A 22,382-nucleotide genomic window follows, 5' to 3' on the forward strand; every position below is an offset into this window, starting at 1 on the left:
TGCTTTTCTTATTCAGCTATATTTTTCCTCAGAGGCAGAACCTTCAAGATTCGAGAAAAAGTGAGCAGCCTTTGCCTTAATGAGGGTTTCTGGGTCTTTAGGGTGTGTGTGTGTGACAAATATTTACTAAACACCTCTTATGTGCTGGGCCTGGTGTAAGTGCTTCTACATGGACTAACCACTTCAGCCCTCTCAGCTGCCCAATGATGGCAGTTGCTGTCATTATGCTTATTTTACAGTGAGGGAATTGAGGTATAACGAGATTAGCCAACAGGCCTAAGGTCTCATGGGAATCACATGGAGAATAGGAATTTGAACCTTTTTGGCAGTCTGGCTCAGGAGCCCATGCTCCTGTCTCCTAAACTGCACTTCTCCAGTGGGCTGAGCGTACTCACTGAGTGTGGAATCTCATTGTTCTGCACTGACGAGGAGCAGAACAAACACCAGAGGTTGCGTCAAGCCAGCATCAGACGCTACCCCTGTAGTTTGTCGATGGACCCAAGGAATTTGTCTGTCAACTTAGATTTGGTTGTCATTTGTTTAAAAGACAAGGACTGGATGAGATTGAAAATGTCAGACTAAATTTATTCAGCTACTCATTCATTTCATCACCAGCTCATTACTTTGCTGCTCAGCCCGAGGAAAATGTATTAACAGTTTGCTCTTCATCAGTGTCAGAGCAGATTGGTACTTGGCTTGGGGAAGGTTGCACTCTGCTAGGAACTAGAGATGGATTCTCAGCCTCTCATTTCACTATGTTTCTGGGGGAGAGGTGAGGGAAAGAAATGAAAGAAGTTATGCATTTTCAAAATATTTCCAGTGGTCCTCAGTTTTGATATTGCTTTTGTTTCTTTCCCAGTTTCACACCAATCTCTGTAGAGAGTGGTATAGCCAAAGGCAATTAGCATTGGCATCCTCAGCTGGATTACAGCTGCATCCAGACATAGTAGAAATATCTGTTGAAAAAATCTTTTGGTGCATTGTAACTGTGACCATTATGTCATAAAGCCAAAAAGGTGTTCTTATTTTAAATAATAAGTGGTATTACCTCTGGAGTGTGGCACAGAAGTACATTTATTTCATTCATATCACCCTAGGAAGGAGACTTTTGGTTTTGAAAAATTTATAAAGTTACTTATACATCAAAATTTATTTGAGTTAGGAAAAGAAGGGTGTTAAAAACTAGAAATTAAAAAATGGGTCAATGAGGGCATATCTTTTAAAAATTCTGTGACGACTTATGGGGGCAGGATTTAAGAAGTAAGGTTCTTAGTGTATTCAAAATGTTCTTTAACAAAAATTTGCTCATAATTTTGTATACTTCCGGTTCTGACCACTGAACCTCATTTCCAAATGCAGGCTGGGCACTTCTCCTCAAAGTCACCATATTCTCTCTCTCTCTTTTTTTTTTTAAATATATATATATTATTATTATTATTATTATTTACATTGGCAGGCACCGGGAATCGAACCCGGGTCCTCTGGCATAGCAGGCGAGCATTCTTGCCTGCTGAGCCACTGTGGCCCACCATATTCTCAATTGAATTTTTCTCTCTCAATGTTTCCTGTTTGTTAAGACTATTCTCCAGTTTCTTAGTATAATGTTGCCATTTTCTCAGTCTTACAAGCAAGTTTGCAATCACCCTCAAATTGTATTTCTTATCCCATATCCTATTTATTGCTTAGAATGTCCGTTCTTAAGCTAGAGTTTAACTCATATGTGACTCCTCCCAAGTACCGCCACTGCTCTTGTTCAGGCTTGCAGCATCGTTTACTTGGATTTTTGCAGTAGACCCTTAACATCATGTCCTATTTCCTGACTTTGCTTCTCCCAATCCTTCCTTCAAACTGAAGCTTAAAATACAAGCTAAATCACACCATTCTGTTCCTTAAGAACGTGTGGTGACTACCGTCATCTATCTAGTAAAGTTTCAACACCACCTCAAGAATGTTCATGATGACCCAGAGGGCCTGAACTTCCCTTTAGCTCAGCTAAACTTTAGACCAGCCCCTTCTCAACTCCAGGCCTCCGACCACCCTCTCATTCCCTCCCTCACACTATCCAGGTGCCCAAGAAACTCCTACCTAGGTAGTTCCTCATCTCCTCTTCCTCCCACCCAGCCTTCACTGACTCCAGGTGGCCTAATTATTGCGAAGGAAAACATTCCTAACCCAGTGTTCCTAATGGCAACCTCACTCCCTCCTGGGAAATATTCAGTATCTGTGGTTAAATATGAGATAGTTTTAGAAGAAAGGGAGATGGGTAAGTATAGTAATTTATACAAATGAGAGATTGTGGTGGAGAGGTAGAAGGCACATTGAATTAGGAGTAAGATCTTTCCAAGCTTCAGTGTCCTCATCTGCATAATAGGGATAACTCTTTTTATAAGAGTTTAGGGATGCTTTCATGAGATAACATGTGTAAAGTGTCTGGTATTTAATAAGTCCTCAATAAATGTCAGTTGCTGATGCAGCTGTTGTTTCCAACACTGTCGAGAACAACCCTGTGACATGGGGAATACCTGCTAATTTCCTTATATTACATGTCTCTCTCTGTGAAATGGGGGGACTGAAGCTGTTCCTTGCTCCACTGACATGAGTCTATGTTCTTTATTCATGTAGAAGGAACATTGACAGACAAACCTGAAACTCTTCTTTATGAAACATTTTTGAAAATTCACTTTTAAGCTTTTTTTTTGTATGGTGGGGGTCACATTTCATTATTTTTCCATGTGAGTATCCCCTTATTGCAGCACCATATGTTGAATTTTTGTTTGGTTTTTCATTTATTTATTTGCTTATTTGGGATGTGCATGGGCCGGAAATCGAACCCAGGTCTCCCTCATGGCAGGTGAGAAGTCTGTCACTGAACTACTCTTTTGTACCCTTAGGCATTTTTGAGATAATGTTTATTATATAAATACTATGTGCTCATTTAAAAAATCTTGGAAAAAAAAACTTATACATAATCTAAGATAGACAAGCACTTAACTATTTAGTGTATTTCTTTTTATTCTTTTTATAAAAATGGAATTTAGTTTATAAATATAATTCTGTATTCTGCTTTTTCATGTAACATAATAGACATTTCCTATATTATTGCAGCCTCTTTATAAATGTTATTTTTAATAATTGCATAAATTTCCATTATGTTACTGTACCATAGCTTATTACCTCATAGTTAGATGCAAAGATTTGTTTTATTTATTGTTTTTATCCTGAAGATCATTTTGCCTTTGGGCATTATATTAAGATTGCTAGAGATACTTAAAATTTTTCTAGGTAGTGCTGTGCTCTGAATCAATGATGGAATAATAAGTTGATGGCTCAACATAATTGCCTTTCGTTTTAGTAGAACGTGTTTATGTACTTGAAAGGAACAGGGAAAATATTTAATCTCTTGGTGTACTTGAGTGGTTATCAAGAACTCCATCCTGTCACTATGTAAATTAAGTGAAGAAAAAATATAAATTTTGTTGATAGGAGGGAGCTAATATGGCTCACTCTAACTTCATCTAAATTAATCAGTATTGTCTTAGGAAAAAGGCTTGCTTTCTTGTTATGTGACAGGTCTTATTCGATATCTTCTGGTTTGTCATATCATTAATCTGTATTGGCATGTGACTGTTGCAACTTTTTTAATTGAACCATTATACTCCTTGGATATATATGTGGAATGAGAAAGTCTGAGTTGATTTTTCTTGCTGTGTAAGATGCCCTTCATGCTGGAAAAGTTGGATTGGCTTTTTGTATTTTCTTTTGTATTTTCACATGCTGGGGCAGTTTGGGAGAGCGGTGTGACAAAATGGAAAAAGGAAGAAGTTTGAATCCATAGCTCTGAATCTGAATATGATTTAGTCACTGATTATCTGAATGCGTCCAGGAAAGTCATATGACCTTTCCCAGCCTCAAATTCCCTGGGCACAATAAGGCCCAGGGAAATCACTCTGTATGATGGAAATAGCAGCATATATATAGATATATATAAAACAACCTCTGTAAATCCAGAAATAATAATCTCCACTCTGGACTTAATGTGTCTGCTCTAAAAGCGTACAATCTAGGCCCCGTTTTCTTTTAAGCATTTTCTAAAGGTGACCGTACCACTGTCATTCTTTTGTTTCTGACTTATTTTGCCTCACCAAATGTCCCACATGTTCATTCACATTGTTGCATGCCTCATAACTTTGTTTTTTTTGTAGGAGCACAACCTTCCTTCATAAGTATACACCATAGTTCGCCAATGTACTTCTCAGTCAGTACATCCTTCAGCAACCTGCATTCATCAGGCATCATGTATAATGTCCAAAGTTCACACTCCATCAACATTCCATAGTGCCTAACTTTTAAGCTACTGTCTATATGTGCTTTAAAAATCTTCACTGCTTAGACTAGCCATCACTTTCTTTGCTCCTACCCAGTTCTTGACTTGCTGTGACTGGGTTCCTGTACCCACTAAAGATTTTTCCAAGACCACAAATGACCACTCATTTCCCAAGTGTTGTGATCTATTTTTAGCCTTTATACTAATTGACTTTTCTATTGCCCTTGCACCCCCATTTCTTTTTCTAGAAAAATTCATCTTTCAACTTCTTAAGTCTCATTACAAATTTCTAGAATCATCTCTTTTCAAATTTGTGTACTGACTCTTCCTTTTCTCACTGCCCTTTATCTCTGTTTCCAAGAATTTTGTCCTTGGGTCGTCTATTCTTCCTTTGTCACCATCACGCTTCATCTTGGCTATGTTTTCTTTGCTGATTTCATGGTGCTTAGGATTCTTCTGTGTCCTCAGTCCAGTTTTCTAAGTGCTAGTCACCAGTTTTCTGAGTATCTCCTTCCTTCTGGGTGGTGCCCACATATTTCAACTCAATGTTTCTCAATCATGTTTACAGATCAGGTCACCTTTCTGGTATCTAGTGTTTCTAACTTGGTCACTGATTCTATCTGCTACCCAGTCTCCAAAGTTCTTCCCTCTGGTGTCAGCCTTGTTTCCACCCTCCTTTTCAGCTCTTAATCCATTTGAATATCAAATACTTTTTACTCTAACTCATAAATAATGAATAATTGATAAACAATAATAAATAAAAATTAATTTAAATAATACTATTATTTATAAATAGTAATATAAATAATAAATGAATGAATTAAATTGCATCATTCTTGACCATATCTAAACATCTCTATATCTCCAGGACCCTATACTATGCCTGCACACACTAGATCTCAACAATTGTGATTGTGTAAGTAAATGTTTTATTAGCCATATACCTTAATGCTTACTTTTTTTTTAGCTTGTGTATGATTTTTAAAAAATTGGTTTCCGATAGTTTATTGCTAGTATATAGAAATGCAGTTAATTTTTATAGGTTGGTTTGTATCCTGTGATCTGACTTAATTCATATATCAGTTCTAGGATTTCCTACGGAGAGATTCCTGTCATTCATGAATAGGGACAACTTTATTTTTTTCTCTTCAATTTGTATTCCTTTTTTCTTTTGCTTGCCTTATTATACCAACTAGGATTTCCTGTATGATGTTGAATAAAAGTAGAAGACTGGAAATCCTTGCCTTGGTCCCTACTTCAGGGGGAAGGCATTCGGTTTTTACTGTTAAGCATGATGCTAGCTCTAGGTTTTATGAAAGATACCTTTAATTAGATAGAGGAAGTTTTTTTTCTTTTCTTCTTTTTCTGAGAATTTTTATTATGAATAGATGCTGAATATCATCCTGCTTTTTCTACATCAATTGATATGATTAGATTAATTTCTTTAGTCTATTAACATGATGGATTATATTGATTTTCTAATATTTCATTCCTGAGATAAACCCTGTTTGGTTGTAGTATATTATTCTTTCCATGTACTGCTGAATCCCATTTGCTAATATTTTGTTGAGGATTTTTGTCTATGTTCCTAAATGATATTGTATTAGGGTTCTCTAGAGAAACAGAACAACAGGAGATATCTGTAAATATGAGATTTATAAAAGTGTCTCATGCAACTGTAGGAATGGAAGATTTCAACATCCAAGCTGGCAGCTCCGAAGAAGGGTCTGGGCAAACTCCACAGGAGAGGCTGACTGGCAGTAGAAAGGTCTCTCCTCTTCCTTAAAAGGTCTTCATGTGATTGGATTATATTGTTGTGGGAGACACGCCTTAGCTGATTGTAGATGTAATCAGCCACTAATACGATCAACTGACTGATGATTTAATACACCAGCCTTCCATTCTATCACCCAGACACAAAATATCCTTGCCACAATGGTCAGACCAGTGCTTGCCTGACCAGACCACTGGGCATCATCACTTGGCCATGTTGACACCAGAGCCAAACCATCACAGATACTAATCTGTAGTTTTCTTGTACTGTCTTTGACTAGTTTTGGTATCAGGTAATGCTGACCTCATAAAGTAAGTTGGAAAGTGTTCCTTCCTATTCTGTTTCCTGGATCTTCTGCCTTCCTATTCTGTTTCCTGGATCTTCTTTCTTCTCTAAGTATTTGGTGAAATACCTAGACCTGAAGATTCTTTTTTTTTTTTATTTATTTTTATTTTTCAAAGATTTTTTTATTACACCAATATAAATGCCATACAGCTTGTTACACCATGTTGTATTTTTAGGAGTTAACAATTCAGGAGCAGGGAGTAAACTGAGAATAACTAGAATTTTTAGGTTTACCTATAATTTATTATAAAATTGGGAATTTAATAGATATACAGGTAAAAATGAAAAACCTAAAAAAAGTGGAAACAGTAACATCAATAGACTTTATTCTGTGATTGTATGATGTTACAATTATAATTTTCCTTGCAACTTTCTGTATTTTTAAATGGGCGAAGGAAAAGGTAATATTGTACATCAAGACTTCATCGTAATATGTTTAATCTTTCTCTTATTGCTGGATACTGAGGTAGTTTCCAGTTCCCAATTCTAACCCTCACACTAGGGAAAAACTCATTTTTATGAATATACATCATCAGTTAGTATAGCATGTCCTCATTTTCCATATATCAACCTCATTCCAAGTCTGACTTTCCTCAAGGCCAGAAGGGAAAGAAAGGCAGACAGACTTTTCCCCTACCGTGAGTTCATTTATAGTCCATGGATTGCCCAGACTCCTGAAGAAATGATGATTACAGGGAGGAGGCCACATTGTCACGAAAATGCTTTTATTTATCAAGGATTCAGTAAACGCGTCCACTGTCTGGTGCCCACGGTGCCTCCAGAGGTTGTGTGCTTCACTGAACACTTACTCGATGAAAGTAGAGGAAGTAAGCACTGCCTAGGGGCAGGGTAGAATTCCGTGTTGGGGGTTCCAGGATTTATCCTTCTTTGTGCATTAGTCTTGCTTCAGAACACACACAGTGCCTTCCTCATTCGTTACCCTTTAAATGCCACTGATTCTGCATCAAAGGAAAGGAGGCCTGGACTAGGGTGCTGGGAATGACATCCTTCTCTTGAAGCTGAGGCCCTGGTGAGCTTCATACCATGTGGAGCAGGGCCTGAAAATCTGCTTTGCTGAGGGGTAGTTCAGGTACTGGAGAGCCCTGCTCCTGTGGATCTGGATTCAGAAAAAGTTGTACCTCTTACTTTCAATCTGTTGTTGGTAGAGGTTGACTTAAAGGCTTGACGTTTCTGGATAGTGCTGGTGCAGTTGGTCAGATAAAAGAGATGATCCTTCAGCCTACTGTGCCAGAGGCCGCTGCAGGTCTCTCTCAGGGGGTCCTGTATGTCAGAGCGACCCTTCAGGGGGTTCCCATTCTGCAATCAGAGCCTGGCACCACTCATCCCACCACTGCAAAAAGAAAGTGATGTCTCGTGGATCTAGATCTTTCCACTGTTTTTTATTATCAGGTTTATGCTGCAAACAGTTCTTTGACTGCAGTTCTTCCACGCCCGTTTGTTCGTTGTGATCCTGGCATCTTCCCTGATCCTGGGGACAGAAAGGAGTCTGAGTATCTGAGAACTCAGTTTCTGGAGGCAGTGCTGTTGGCAAATGGTTCACTAGTGTCAAAGGTTGGTGAGAGTTCTCTTCCCCCTGCATGGTCTGGGTAGGCTGGACCATCACGACACTTGGTGCCTGGCTCACATCATCCACAAAGGGATCCAAAGGAACAAAAGATGTGTAAAGCAGAATACAAGAATTTTGATTGATGGTTAAAGAATTGGTGGGAGAAGAATTTTGGGACCTGCTTGGAACAGGCGAATGGTCATTTTGCTGCTGCTGGACAGTCAACTCTTTCCTCGTGTTTGATGCATCGGGCAAGGAATTCACGGGTTCCCCTTTGCTCCGCTTTTGGTGTCTTGCTCTGCGGTTCTGAAACCATATCTGAATTCTTGATTCTGGAATGCCTGTTTCTTTAGCCAGTTCTTCCCTAGTAGCAATACGAGGGAACTGGTTCTTCTCAAAGGCTTGTACTAGGATAGTACATACGGTTTCTTCTGTGTCCTGCTGCTAAATACTCTTGAGTCTTAAGCAAAGGTTGATCCTGAACCTGGGTTTGTTCTTCTCCTAAGGAGCATTCAGACTTCAGTCGTTGTGCCTTTAACTGTCTTGTTCTGTGGTTTTGAAACCAAACCTGAATTCTAGACTCCGGAATACCAATTTCTTTGGCTAGCTATTCCCTGGTAGATATACCAGGGTAAGGGTTACACTTAAACCTTGCTTCGAGGATATTCTTTTGACTCTGGCTCAAAACAATCCTCCTTCAACGAGCTTCCTTCTGTGGGGTATCTTGACTTTGAAGAAAGGCGGCCGGCATCAGGAATACCTCTGTTAGCTAGGAAGGAACGTGGCTGGCGTATACTGGTGTTTGCTCCCGGCTCTGTTGCTTTCAGTTTCTGATTCCAGAGGCTTTCTCTCTGTCTTTGGGTCCTTAGCTTCTTAGGGGCAAATTTTGGGTTTCATAGCTTATCTTAGCATCTCCAGACGTCTGTTTTCTCCAAAATGGTTCCCTCTGAAGATTCTTTTTTGAAAGGTTTGAAACTGTAAATTCAGTTTTAAAATAGTTATAGGACTAAAAACGTTATCTGTTTCATTGTGAATGTATTTTAGTAGTTTGTTGTTTTTAAGAAAATGGTCCATTTCATCTTAGTTGCTATATTTGTGTATACATAGTTGTTTATATGATTTCCTTATTATTTTTTATAGGTCCACAGGGGCTTATAGTAATAACCCCTGTTTAATTCCTGATACAGATAATTTGTATCCTTTCTTTCTTTCATTTTTTAAATTTTTTCTTTATCTAATGCTAGAGGGTTATCAGTTTTATTGACCAGGCCTACCTTTTGGCCTCCTTGTTTTCTGATGAGAAATCCACAGTCATTTGAATAGTTGTTTTCCTATAAGTAATGAGTTGTTCTTCACTGGCTACTTTCAAGATTTTTTCCTTTGCTTTTAGTTTTCATTAGTTTGATTATGATGTGTCTAGGCATGGATTTCTTTGGGTTTATCCTGTTTGGAGTTTGCTGAGCTTCTGAACTTAGTCACTATTTCTTCAAATATTTTTTCTGCATCACACTTTATCCCTTCTCCTTCTGGGACTCAATGGTACAAATGCTAGGTCTTTTGATATTATGTCTGAAGAACAGACTGGATAATTTTTACTGAATTATTTTCATATTCACTGACTCTGTCATCTCCATTCTGCTATTGAGTCCATCTGATGATTATTTAAAAATTTGACTTGGTGTTTTGGTTTGCCAAATGGGTTGATTTTACAAAAAGGATTTATTTACAGTATTTAGGCTATGAAAATGTCCAAATTAAGGCATCAAGGGGAAGATACCTTGACTCTGAAGAAGGACTGCTGGCATCTGGGGTTTCTTTGTTAACATGGGAAGGCACGTGGCTATGTCTGCCAGTCCCTTGCTCCTGGGCTTCATTGCTCTCAGCTTTTGTTTTCAGTGGCTTTCTCTCTGAGTGTCTGTGTGTTCTTGCTTTCTTATCTGGGGACATCTCTCTGAGCTCCCTGTGTCCTGAGGGTCTCTTCCCAGTGTCTCTGGGACATCTCTCTTCCCTGTGTTCTCACTTGGTTTCATCTCTCTGCTCTCTGTGTCTATCTGCTCTCTCCCTGTCTCTGTCTTTTATTCTCTTCCTGGAGGACTCCAGTAAAAGGATTAAGACCCACCTTGAATAGGTGGGGTCACACTTTCGTGGAAACAACCTATTCAAAAGGTTCCACCCAACAATAGGTCTGCCCCACATGATTGGGATAAAAGAGTATGGCTTTTCTGGGGTACATGACAGTTTCAAAGCAGCACACTTCTTATTGTATTTTTTTCAGTTCTAAAATTTTCATTTGCTTCTTTTTTTATATTATCTATTTTCTGAGACTTTCTATCTTTCAATTAATTGCAAGAGAGTTCACCCACATGTGGCATGTCATAGAGATAAACAAGACTTATCATTACCTGTCTCCTCTTTCCTTCCTCCTAGCTAAGGGATGGGGGTGGGGAAGAAAAATAGTCTTATCTCACAAAGTTCTGTTTTTTTGCATAAAAAGGTTAATTTGTCATTATTCCTTTAAATGTCTGTCATACAAATAGCATAAACTCCTTGAGGACAGGGTCTGAGGGTTTGCTTGGTACCTAGTAATTGCTTGAAAAAAATTTAAATAATAAAATATGTTGGTTCTCCAGTCTTGCCTATTGACTGTCTTATGTTTCGGTAAGGATTTATTTTCTTGGAAAATGGAAATCTTCTCAAGGGCAATAACTTAATCATCTTTTTGTTCATAGGCCCTTAAATGGAGTAGCTGCTAATGATTATTTAAATAATTACATAAAACTTCTGCTTTCTTCTTGTCTCCTAGAAACACCATTCCTTTATTTCTGTCAGAAGAAGGGACTCATTGGACTGTCATAGACTGTGTCAAGAGTTTTATTTTCGCTAAAAAAAAAATAGGATAAAGAAAGGTCTGTCACTTTTACTTTTTTACTGAACTTTAATTTTGTTTTTATTTTCTCTTTAGAAAAGAAAGATGTGACTCAAAGCCTAGAGAACTATACGTCCAAATGTCCTGGGACGATGGAGCTTCTCACTCTTCCCGATGGGCTCACCCTGCCCCCGGTGCCCTTCACCAAACTTCCCATTGTCAGGTGAGTGGGAAGGGTACATGGCATTCTGCAGCATTTCTCTTGGGCCTGATTGTGGATGCAGATCTTTAGGAAAGCTGTCGTTTTTTTTTTTTTTGTTGACTGCATATCTGGTTCACTGTATCATTAAATTTGATGGCAGCTCTTTGAGGGATAAGTAGAGTATTTAATAGATGAGAGCACTGAGGCTAGCGATATGACCTCACTGGTATGGCCACATGGTTATTGAATGACAGAGCCAGATGCCAACCCAGGTGGCCCTGATTCCAAAGCCTGCGCTGTGCCCAGTAGGCTATGACGCTGTGATCCAAACACACTGACTCTGGCCCTTTTTTGGGGAGTTTCCCGTTTCTGTAAACTATTTACCAGCAGCATAGAAGTGGTTGTGTAGGTTCTTGTGCAAACCAAGTGCTTTCCCACTTGGGTGCTTGCTTATGTTCTGCTCTCCACCTGGAACACATCTACATCTCTCTTCTCCCCCACTTTATGCAAGCTTCTTGTTTTTTTTTCAAACAAAAATGATTTTTTTTATTGTAAAATAAATAGCATTTCAAAGTGCATTGTAACAAATGGTCATAGAACAGATTTCAGAGTTTGGTATGGATTGTAGTTCCACAAGTTTAGGTTTTTCCTTCTACCTGCTCCAAGACACTGGAGACTAAAAGAAATATCGATATAATGATTCAGTAGTTGTACTCATTTGCTAAGTCCTATCTTCTCCTCCTTCTCCTTTAATCTTTCTCCCAATCTGTACGGGCATTTGGGCTATGTCCATTGTAACATTTTCATGTTGGAAAGGGCTGTCGATAATATGGGGTAGGGGGATGGAACTATTTGATGCTTTGGAAAGACTGGCCCCTCTGTGTTTTAGGACTTAATCTGGCCTAGGAACCCATCTGGAGGTTGTAGGTTTCTGGAAAGTCATCATAGTGTGTGGAACTTTTGGAGAATCTCAGATAGAGCCCTAGGTGTTCTTTAGGATTGGCAGGGAATGGTTTTGGTTGGGGGTTGGCAGACCATGGTAAATAGTAATATCTGGCTGAACCTTGGATAAGAGTAGACTCCAGAATGGCTTCTCAACTTTATTTGAACTCTCTCGGCCACTAATACCTTATTTTATTACAATTCTTTTCCCCCACTTGGTCAAGAAGGCATTGTTGATCTCATGGTACCAGAGCCAGGCCCATCTCTGTGCATGCTTATTCTTTTACACTCATTGCAACCTCACATTTTCAGAAAGGCTGCCTACCTCTGCTCCCACCACCCTGTTTGGTTAGAAGCCAGTCCATTGTGTTGCCATAGTAACCAGCATTTACCCCTCTCATGGTATTTGCCACCTTGTACAGTCCTGAAATGATCTTTTTATGAGACTATCTCAGATTTTAGAGAGCAGAGGTCCTTTGGCATATGCAAAGTGGGTATTTCAAAAGGTTTATGAACTAGTCACGTGAAATGATTTGTGAATTTCTGAAAAGTTTGCTCTACCATAAAATAAAAAGTTGAAATTTGCCATTGTTCTGTTCAGTAGAAGTGTTGTAATCTTAGAAACTAAACATTTTGACTGGCTGTTGTTTGCAAAGTTCTTTTCAGCAGTGTGATGCAGTGGGAAGGCTTTGAAGTCAGACGAAGCAAACTGACTCACAGGTCTGCTGCTGTCCACTAGTAAATCATACACAAAAGCGCATGGAGCAGTTCTTGAATTCCTGGGCAATTCTTAGTCAATGCTAGTTTTCTTTCTCCCTGCATGTTTCCATTAAGGCAAACATTGTACTGCCAAATGAAATGTTTTGGCTGCCAGTATGGGAATGATGTGCTCCTGAGAGATGGGAACAGAAAGAATTTGCTGTGCAAAGAAGTCCTTTGCAGGCTATTTTTAAATTTTAAAAAGATGTTATGGTGGGCACTCAGATAGAGTTGGTAAAATTCACCATTCAAAAAGCTAAGCCATGTCCTGAGAAGTTCTTCTTGCTGCTATTTGGAATTTCTCAGAGAGGACTTGCTGTGTCATAGCTTGGAGGCCCCAGAGAAAGGGGGCAGTCAGTTTTGTTGGGCACACTTCCTACTCTTCAGTTATGGAAACCAGAGAGAAAAGGGTCCTTTTGGGGCTTTTTAAAAAATTTTAAGCGGTAAGACTAAGTGGAATAGACTTGATTGGGGATTAAGGGTATGATTAATTTTTTTTTCTTTTCAAAGTAAAGGCTAGAAAAAGGCTTTCTTAATAATTTTTCACCTGCATCATAACTTGGATCATTCTTTTTTTTTTTTAAATATTTTTATTGACACATCTTCACACATATACAATCCATACTTGATGTACAATCAGTGGTTCACAATATCATTACGTAATTGTGTATTCATGACTATGATCATTTTTTGGAACATTTGCATCGCTCCAGAAACAAATAAGAAGAAAAAACTCATACATCCCATACCCCTTACCTCTCCCTCTCATTGATCACTAGTATTTCCATTTACCCAATTTATTTTACCCCTTATCCCTCCTATTATTTATTTATTAATCCATAGTTTTTTACTCATCTGTCCATAAAAGGAGCATCAGACACAAGGTTTTCACGATCACACAATTAAAGCTGTAAAATATATAAAATATAAAAATATTGTCACATTGTAAAGTTATATCTTTATATAATATGAAGATGCAAGAACATAGCTCAACAGTTTCAGGTACTTCCCACTGGCCACTACTGGGATCATTCTTAAATTTAGAGAGCCTTGCACACTAAGACATTCTGAATGGCCTTTGGAAGCTGTGTCTAGACCTCCAGCTGGCAGGCCTTTTGTCAGTGAGGCTGGAGAGGGATGGTCCTTGCAGGCTGTTAGGACTGAGAAAGAAAAGTGCTTGTCCTCCTCATAGAGACACTGGAAGAGAGAGGCTGGGCCACACAGGCAGCCTGAGATTGAAGTAGATCCCTGGGGTTCATAGTGAGTGACTTTGGGCTAGGACTTAGCTTCCTTTTCTTTAAAATGGGCTTATAAAATTGCCACCGTACAGAGTTTTAATTTGGTTTGTTTTAGCTGAGCTGATATGTACAAAACACAGAGCACTTATTAAGCACTCAGTAAAGCTAAGTTTTCTACATTGAGACTGTGGTAGTTAGGTTCAGGTGTCAACTTGGCCAGGTAAAAGTGCCTAGATCTGTTGCTGTGGGCATGAGCGTGAACCTCATCTGTTGCTGACTGCATCTGCAGTCAGCTGGGAGGTGTGCCTACTGCAATGAATGATGTTTGATTTAATTGGCTGGTGCTTAAATGAGAGAGCTCGGCATAGCATAGCCCAAACAGCTCAGTATACATCATCTCAGCACTCGCAGCTCAGCCTAGGCCTTTGGAGATGCAGAAAGAAATCACCCTGGGGAAAGCTGTTGGAACCCAGAGGCCTGGAGGGAAGGCCAGCAGAGATCACCCTGAGCCTTCCCCACGTAAGAAGGAACCTCAGTTGACTATTAGCTGCCTTTCCTCTGAAGAACTATACATTAACTAAATAAATCCCCTTTTATTAAAAGCCAGTCTGTCTCTGGTATGTTACATTCTGGCAGTTAGCAAACTAGAACAGAGACTTTTTTTTTAACATGGGCAGGCATGGGAATTGAAACTGGGTCTCTGGCATGACAGGCGAGAACTCTGCTACATTGAGACATTTTTATATGTATGTTTCAAAGCGTACATTGAAAATTTCTCTAATATTAACATTGTAATCCCTTGGTGATTTAAAAATATTGGATAGAACAGATTGGATGAAAACAATAGTTTAGCATTTAGGTAAATGTTTCATAGATTTGGTATGAATATCATGCTTTTGATGATTTGTGGAGACTTTTTTTTTTTTTTTTAACATGGGCAGGCACCAGGAATTGAACCCGGGTCCTCGGGCATGGCAGGCAAGCACTCTTACCTGCTGAGCCACCGTGGCCCTTGTGGAGACTTTTAGTTATATAAGTAAGCCTACTTTGTCCTAATCACCCTGGTGATTATGTCATTTATATGTGGTATCATAAAAAACTGGAAAGAAATACTATACGAGAGTAGGTACAGAAAATCCAGTGGATGGTTCTTGAACCAACAATAGCATCAACACTCATGAGTAAACTGAAAGGGAGTTTCTTTGGACAACTTGGAAAATCAGAGTATCTCACAGTGTACTTTGTTCCCTTTTACTTATAGAATAAAGTCCAGCCTGCTAGCTTTGCATGGTTTACAAGGCCCTCTGTGGCCTGTTCTGTCTGCAGTCTTTGATTGTGAGCCCCTTATTATACCTTCTGGCCCCACAAAACCCTTATAAAAATATTTACAGTAGGCAAAATGTGTGATGGAGTTTTGTTCCTTCATCCAGGTTTCATCCTTTGCTTGAAATGCCTTTGCCTCAGTTACTCTGTCTCATGATCCTTAGTCATCTTTTGGCATTTAGTTCAAGGTTTGTCTCCTCCATAAAGCCTTTTCCTAAGCAACCCAGTTAGAAATGACTACTCCTTCTGTATAAATTAGGAAATATTTCAGCTGCAAAAGACAGAAAACCTAAGACTGGATAGCCAAGAGAGGATTCTTTTTCTTATTTATTAAGAAGCTGGAAGCAGGTGGCCTGTCTGCAATTCAGTCTTTATATTGTGATTACCAGGTGGCTGCAGTAGCTCCAGATAACACATTTGCTGCCAAGACAAGAAGAAGGGACAAGGGGCAGGGCCAGTGATGTCTATCTTTTGTTTATTTGGAAAGCAAAACTATTCTTGATAGTTTTATGGTGGGCTTCTATGCATCAGTCTTATTGACCAGAAGTGTATCTCATGGCCACTCTAGTTGTATGAGATGCTGAGAAAATGAGAACTAAATGAGTATTTAGTTCTCCCAGGCTCTGTAATATAGACAGGCAAGGGAGAAGGAGGTCAGAAATTGGTGCTGGCTTAGCCAGTCGATAGTGTCTGCCATATCTTTCTTCTACTGCACTTACAGACCTGATTATATGACTTTGTTGATATTTTGGATTCTTGTCTTAGATCAAGACTTCTCTGAGGAGCTCTTTGTCTTTGTATCTCCCGAGATGATCGTGTGTGCTAAGTGAATGAACAGATGTGTCCGTTAGAATTATTTATGTGGCAATTGATAGAAAATCTCACCCGGACTAACTTCGGCAAAAAGGGCATTTATGGGTACAAAATACCTGAAAAATCCACGGGAGGAATTTAGGTGGGGCTGGAGAAAGGATCTGAATAATTTCATCAGAACTTGGTTTCTTTTCCTCTGTTGGGCTCTGTCCTGTGCAGTAGTGATAGCTTTAGTCCTAGGCCCCAGGTGGGATCAGGAAGTCAGCACCAGCTCCAGACCTTACATCCTCTTCCCACAATGCCCTGGAAAAGAGAGAAGGCACCTTTCAGTGATGCCCGTGGAGAAGGAAGAGCCTCAGCAAGTGTCCCTGACGTTCCTTTGCCTGTGTTGGGGTTATGGACTCAGATCTGAGCCAGTTCTACCCAAACCACATGGCTGAGAGGAGGGGATGTGTAGTTCCCCTAATATAATACCTAGGAATTGCTGGACAAGAGAAGGGGGATGTGGCTGTTAGGGAGGCAACCAAAAAGTCCATTATAGGAAGTAGTAGCCCTGCTCCACTCACCCCACCTCCTTGCCCAGACAGAAAGTTCAGCTTTGCACTTCCATTCTTTAATGCTTATGAGTCAAGACAAACCATTGAATTAGTGTTTGTTCCTTATATCTGTCCTTCTTAAGACAAAGTATTATCTTGAAAAAGTGCCACCTCAGAATGAGTTCATACTTTATTTTATGAACTACTTTTCATCTTGCGTGATCGTTTTTTTACTTTCTGACCTTGAGGGCTAGTTATATGTTTCTGTTCTTACTAAAAATGTGTTTGGGTTTTATCCTAGATTAATTTTTATACATAGATAAAAGTTTGCTTACTTTAATGTGTTTGTCAACTTCTACTTTTGCACTATCGTCTAAGGTTTTGCCATTTGTAAGTATTAGGATAAATGTGATGCCTTTACTCCACAGTTCTTCAGCCTCTGTCCTTCTTCTTTGTCTTCATCAAAGCAAGATCTTTTTTCTCCAAAGATGCACCATAGGTCATATTTCTTGTACAGACTATATGCAGTTTTCTCCTCCAAACGTCTCTGTCACAATTATGTGTGAGCAATACTGATGCATGTTTTTTTAGGTTTCAGAAACGAAGAAACTAAAATTTATTGTTGTGTTGTATTTGCCTGGCATTCATGAACTCTCTTCATATAAAACTGGAAAAATCATGATTTTGTTCATTTGTCTTGTATTCTACAATTGTCTTGTGATAGTTAATTTCAGGTGTCAACTTAACCAAGTGATGGTACCTATTTGGTCTGTTGCTATGGTCTTAAATTATCAGCATGTGAAATTCATCTATGGCTGATTACATCTGCATTGGCTTAAGGAAAGTGCCTTCTGCAATGAGGTAGGCTTAAAAGGAGAGATCAGCTGAGCAGACCTCAGCTCGGAGCTCAGAGCAGGCTCAGACACTGGCGTTTGGAGATGCAGAATCCTGGGGGAAAGCTGTTTGAACCTTGAAGCCTAGAGGGAAGGCCAGCAGATGTCTCCATGTGCCTTATCAAATTAGTAAATTTGCAACTAAATAAATCTCCTTTATAAAAGCTATTCCATTTCTGGTCTATTGCATTCTAGCAACCTTACCAAACTAAAACAGTCTTTAAACAAGTTCTTCAATTTCTCCGAGCCTTAGTATCCTCTTCTGGAAATGGGGTTGACAATATATACCTCACATGGACGGTGATGTTTGGGAAAATGCTTTGTACGCAAAAAAAGCTCTCTGCAGATATGCATTATTACAGACATTTAAGGGCGGGCTCCCTCTAATTACATTTCCCTGTCAGTTATTACTTCTGCTTGTGCATATTAAACTGAGTTGACTGAATTAAATTCCATCACTCTATTAAGAAATGTTCAAATGTAACTTACTTAATGTGCTGGTTTGAAAGGATGTATGTACCCTAGAAAAGCCATGTTTTAATCAAAACCCCATTTCAGAAAGGTAGAATAATCCCTATTCAATATTGTATGTTTGAAAAGGAGAAGTGATTTAATCAAGAGTGGTTGTTAAGCTGGTTTAGGTGACAACATGTCTCCACCCATTTCGGTGGGTCTTGATAAATTTCTGGAGTCCTATACAAGAGGAAACATTTTGGAGAATGAAGGAGATTCAGAGAGAGCAGAGAACGCTGCAGCACCATGAAGCAGAGAGTCCATCAGCCAGCGCTTTGGAGATGAGGAAGGAAGACTCCTCCCGGGGAGCTTCATGAAACAGGAAGCCAGGAGAGAAAGCTAGCAGATGATGCTGTGCTCACCATGTGCCCTTCCAGCCGAGAGAGAAGCCCTGACTGTTTTCGCCCTGTGCCTTCTTACTTGAGAGAGAAACCCTGAACTTCATCGGCCATCTTGAACCAAGGTGTCTTTCCCTGGATACCTTTGATTGGACATTTCTATAGACTTATTTTAAATGGGACATTTTCTCTGCCTTAGAACTGTAAACTAGCAACTCGTTAAATTCCCCTTTTTAAAAGCCTTCCATTTCTGGTATATTGCATTCTGGCAGCTAGCAAACTAGAACACTTTATTTAAAAAAAAATTAATCTTATCCAAAGTCAGAAAGTCTTTGAGGTGAAAAATTGGAGCGTGATCATTATGTTGGCCCCAAATCTTTTTGCTCCTTGTTTTAGCAGGCCATTCTCTCACTTCTCAGAAAACTGAACCAGTTATGTTGGATTGGTGAGTTCTAGAGTAAGACTTGATCTCCTGCTGTGAATTTACCTTCCTGGCTGTAGACATAATGGTGGATTTTTATACAGAATGATGATTCTAACCATTGTCAGCAAGCTGTGTATTTTGCTTCACTTCTTAGTGCTGAAGATTTTATCATTTAGAAAATAAAGAACTGGTCATTTTTCTTCATTTCATGAAGATATAAATGCGTGCTCAGGCTCTGACACTTTGCTGCCGTCCTGTCCCAGCTCAGTGCTACTGTGCCCCCCTTCTTTAGGAGTGCCTGCCGTGTTCTGCCTTCTCTAACAGCCTGAGGGCTGCATTGGTAGGCACAGACAGGAAAGCGACAGAAAGCATTTTTTAAAAATTTTTTATTTTTTTATTTGAGAATCATAGGTTTATAGAACAATCATACATAACCACCCTGTTATAATACCCTGCATTGGTATGGGCCATTTGTTACAACTGATAGAAGCACATTTTTATAATTGTACTATTAACTATAGTCCATGGTTAAACTTAGTCTTCGTTTTTTGTGTTGTGCAGTTCCATGGATTTTTTTTAAAATTTTTATTCTTTTACCACTAACATTTCCCCTTTTAACCACATTCAGATTTAAATTTTAGTGCTGTTAATTATGTTCACAGTGTTATTCTGTTATCACTACCATCCATCACCAAAACATATCCGTTTTAAGCCTGAACTCCTTATTTCTTAGGAAGTCTTATTTTTTTTCCTGTTTCCTTTTTTTCAACTTTTCTTACTGTATAACATATACATATATACAAAGCAAAGAAACAAAGAAGCAATAGCCCTCAAAGCACTCCCCAGCGTTTTTTGATCTATTTTGATCAATAAATAAGCTTGTTTTTAAGATTCTAGTCTAGCATGAACTAGGCTCACCCAAGAATGGTTATGAGTAATTATGATGTGAGTACATGTATTTTGCCTTAGTTCATAAAAGCAGCTCATGTACTATTATTATCTTAATAATATTATTTAAGATAATATTATCTTAATAATATTATTTAAGATAATATTATCTTAAAGATAGTTGAAGTAACCAGAATGAAGGGAAAATAAAGAAGGGATAGAAAAATAAAACAGTAGACCCTGTTAGTACACAGAGATCACAAGGTCCTATGGAATGGTTCTAGATAGGAAAAAGTTTGATCCTCATATAACTAGCTGACAAGTCAAGAATCATACAGGATTGGTTACAAGAGTCTCTGTCTCTCAAAAGCAGACATATACCCATGTACTCTGGAGGGGTACAGCTTTTTGTGGTAATGAGACCTGCAGGAAATTCATTTTGCAGATTCCGTCTCTTTTTTTTAATTGAGATGAAATTTACATAACATACAATTAATCATTTTAAAGCATAGAATTCAGTAGTATTTAGTATATTCACAGTGTTGTGTAACTACCATCTCTCTCTAGTTTCAGAACTTTTTCATCACCCCGGAAAACACCTATTAAGTAATCACACCACATTTCCTCCTCCCCCCTTATCTAAAGCAGATAAGGTAACCAACCACTCATCTGCTTTTCTGTATCTGTGCATTTGCCTATTCTGAATATATCATATAACAGGAATCAGATTATATGAGCTCTTTTGTGTCTGGTTACTTTCACTTAGTATAATATGTTTGAGGTTCATCTAAGTTGTACCATTTATCAGTACTTTGCTCCTTCTAATGGCTGAATAATATTCCACTGTAGGATATACCACATTTTGTTTATTGATTCATCTGTTTATGTAAATTTTGGTGTTCCCGCATGTTCTAGTTTGCAAGCTGCCAGAATACAATATACCAGAAATGGAATGACTTTTAAAAAGGGGACTTCATTAAGTTTTGCAAGTTTACATGTTCTAAGACCATAAAAATATCCAAATTAAAGCAAGACTATAGAAATGTCCAATGTAAGGCATCCGGGGAAAGAAACCTTGGTTCAAGATGGCTGATGATGTTCAGGGTTTATCTCTCAATTGGAAAGGCATGTGGCAAATATGGCGCCATCTGTGAGCTTTCTCTCCCAGCTTCTTGTTTCATGAAACTCCCTCAGGGGTATTATCTTCATCTCCAGAGGTCCCTGGCTGCATGGGCTCTAAAGCTTTTTCCAAAATGTTTTCCTCTTAAAGGGCTCCAGTAAGCAAACCCCGCCATGAATGGATGGAGACACATCTCATGGAAACCATCTAATCAGAAGTTACCACCCACAATTGGAGATGTGACCCACCCAGCAATATTGAATGAGGATTAAAGGACATGGTTTTTCTGGGGTACACAACAGGTTCAAACCAGCACACCACCTTTTGGCTATTATGACTAATGCTGCTGTAAACAGTTGTGTACAAGTTTGTGTATGGACATCTGTTTTTATTTTTCTTGGGCATTTGCTTAGCAGTAGAATTGCTGGGTCATATGGTAATTCCATGTTTAATGTTTTGAGGAACTGCCAAACTGTTTTCCACAGTAGTTGCACCATTTTACATTCTCACCAGCAACATACAGGATTCCTGTTTTTTTCACTTTCTCACCAATACTTGTTAGTTTTCATTTTTTTTAAAGAACTAAAGCTAGTGGGCCTTAAGTAGTATTTCACTGTGGTTTGGATTTGTTGAGCATATTTTTGTGTGCTTGTTGGCCACTTGTTTGTCTTCTTTAAAAAAATGTCTGTTCGGGTCTATGCCCATTTTTTCTTTTTTTTACATAATTAAAAAAATATTTTTATTGATAAATACCCACACTTTTGCAGTCCAACCATTTTATACAATCAGTGGCTTACAATATCATCACATAGTTGTGTATTCTTCACCATGATCATTCTTAGAACATTTGCATTACTCCAGAAAAAAAAATAAAAAGAAGAAAAAAGAACTCATACATCCCATGCCCCTTATCCCTTCCACTCATTGACCCATGGTATTTCAATCTACCCAGTTTTTACCCTTTATCTTCCCCTATTATTTATTTATTTTTTATCCTTTGTTTTTTTCTACTCATCTGTTCATTTTCTGGATGAAAGGAGCATCAGAGGTTTTCACAATCACACAGTCACACTGTAAAAGCTTTGTAGTTGTGCAGTTGTCTTCAAGGATCAAGGCTACTGGAACAGTGCTCAACAGTTTCAGGTACTTTCCTCCAGCCAGTCCCAAAACGTGATAAACTAAAAAGGGATATCTATATAATGCGTAAGAATAACTTCCAGGATAATCTCCTGACTCCGTTTGAAATCTCTCAGCCTCTGAGACTATTTTGTCTCATTTCTCTCTTCCCCCCTTATGATCAGGAAGGCTTTCTCATTTCCATGGTGCTGGGTCTGGAGTCAGGCCCTATACTGCCAGGGAGATTTACCACTTCCCCCTGCCCGGCCCATTTTTAAATTGAGTTGAGTGCCTTTTTATTGTTTGGGTATTTAACCCTTAACAGATATATGATTACAAATATTTTCTCCCATTCTGTAGTTTGTTTTTTCATACTCTTGATAATGCCCTTTGATGTACAA

The 22,382-nt window shown here is 38.7% G+C and overlaps 1 protein-coding gene and 1 long non-coding RNA gene across 10 annotated transcripts in view; one reads left to right on the forward strand and one right to left on the reverse strand.

Annotated features, from left to right (window-relative positions):
• TRAPPC9 (trafficking protein particle complex subunit 9) overlaps positions 1-22,382 on the forward strand; it is an 889,500-nt gene that overhangs the window by 168,060 nt on the left and 699,058 nt on the right. For all 7 annotated transcript variants that reach the window (XM_077166715.1, XM_077166716.1, XM_077166713.1 and 4 more), the window contains one exon: positions 10,973-11,099. In XM_077166715.1, coding sequence (XP_077022830.1) covers positions 10,973-11,099 — 127 coding nt within the window. The remainder of the gene's footprint in view (positions 1-10,972; positions 11,100-22,382) is intronic.
• The window catches only part of LOC143688594 (uncharacterized), a 142,553-nt gene that overhangs the window by 13,912 nt on the left and 106,259 nt on the right, over positions 1-22,382 (reverse strand). For 2 of the 3 annotated variants that reach the window (XR_013178158.1, XR_013178157.1), the window contains exons 5-6: positions 16,270-16,456; positions 16,064-16,162 (exon numbers count right to left, since the gene is read on the reverse strand). This is a non-coding gene — a long non-coding RNA (uncharacterized LOC143688594). The remainder of the gene's footprint in view (positions 1-16,063; positions 16,163-16,269; positions 16,457-22,382) is intronic. The other variant, XR_013178159.1, reaches the window with a different exon arrangement.

Source organism: Tamandua tetradactyla, chromosome 6, assembly GCF_023851605.1.
Source record: "Tamandua tetradactyla isolate mTamTet1 chromosome 6, mTamTet1.pri, whole genome shotgun sequence".
In the NCBI taxonomy this organism is placed as follows: Eukaryota; Metazoa; Chordata; class Mammalia; order Pilosa; family Myrmecophagidae; genus Tamandua; species Tamandua tetradactyla.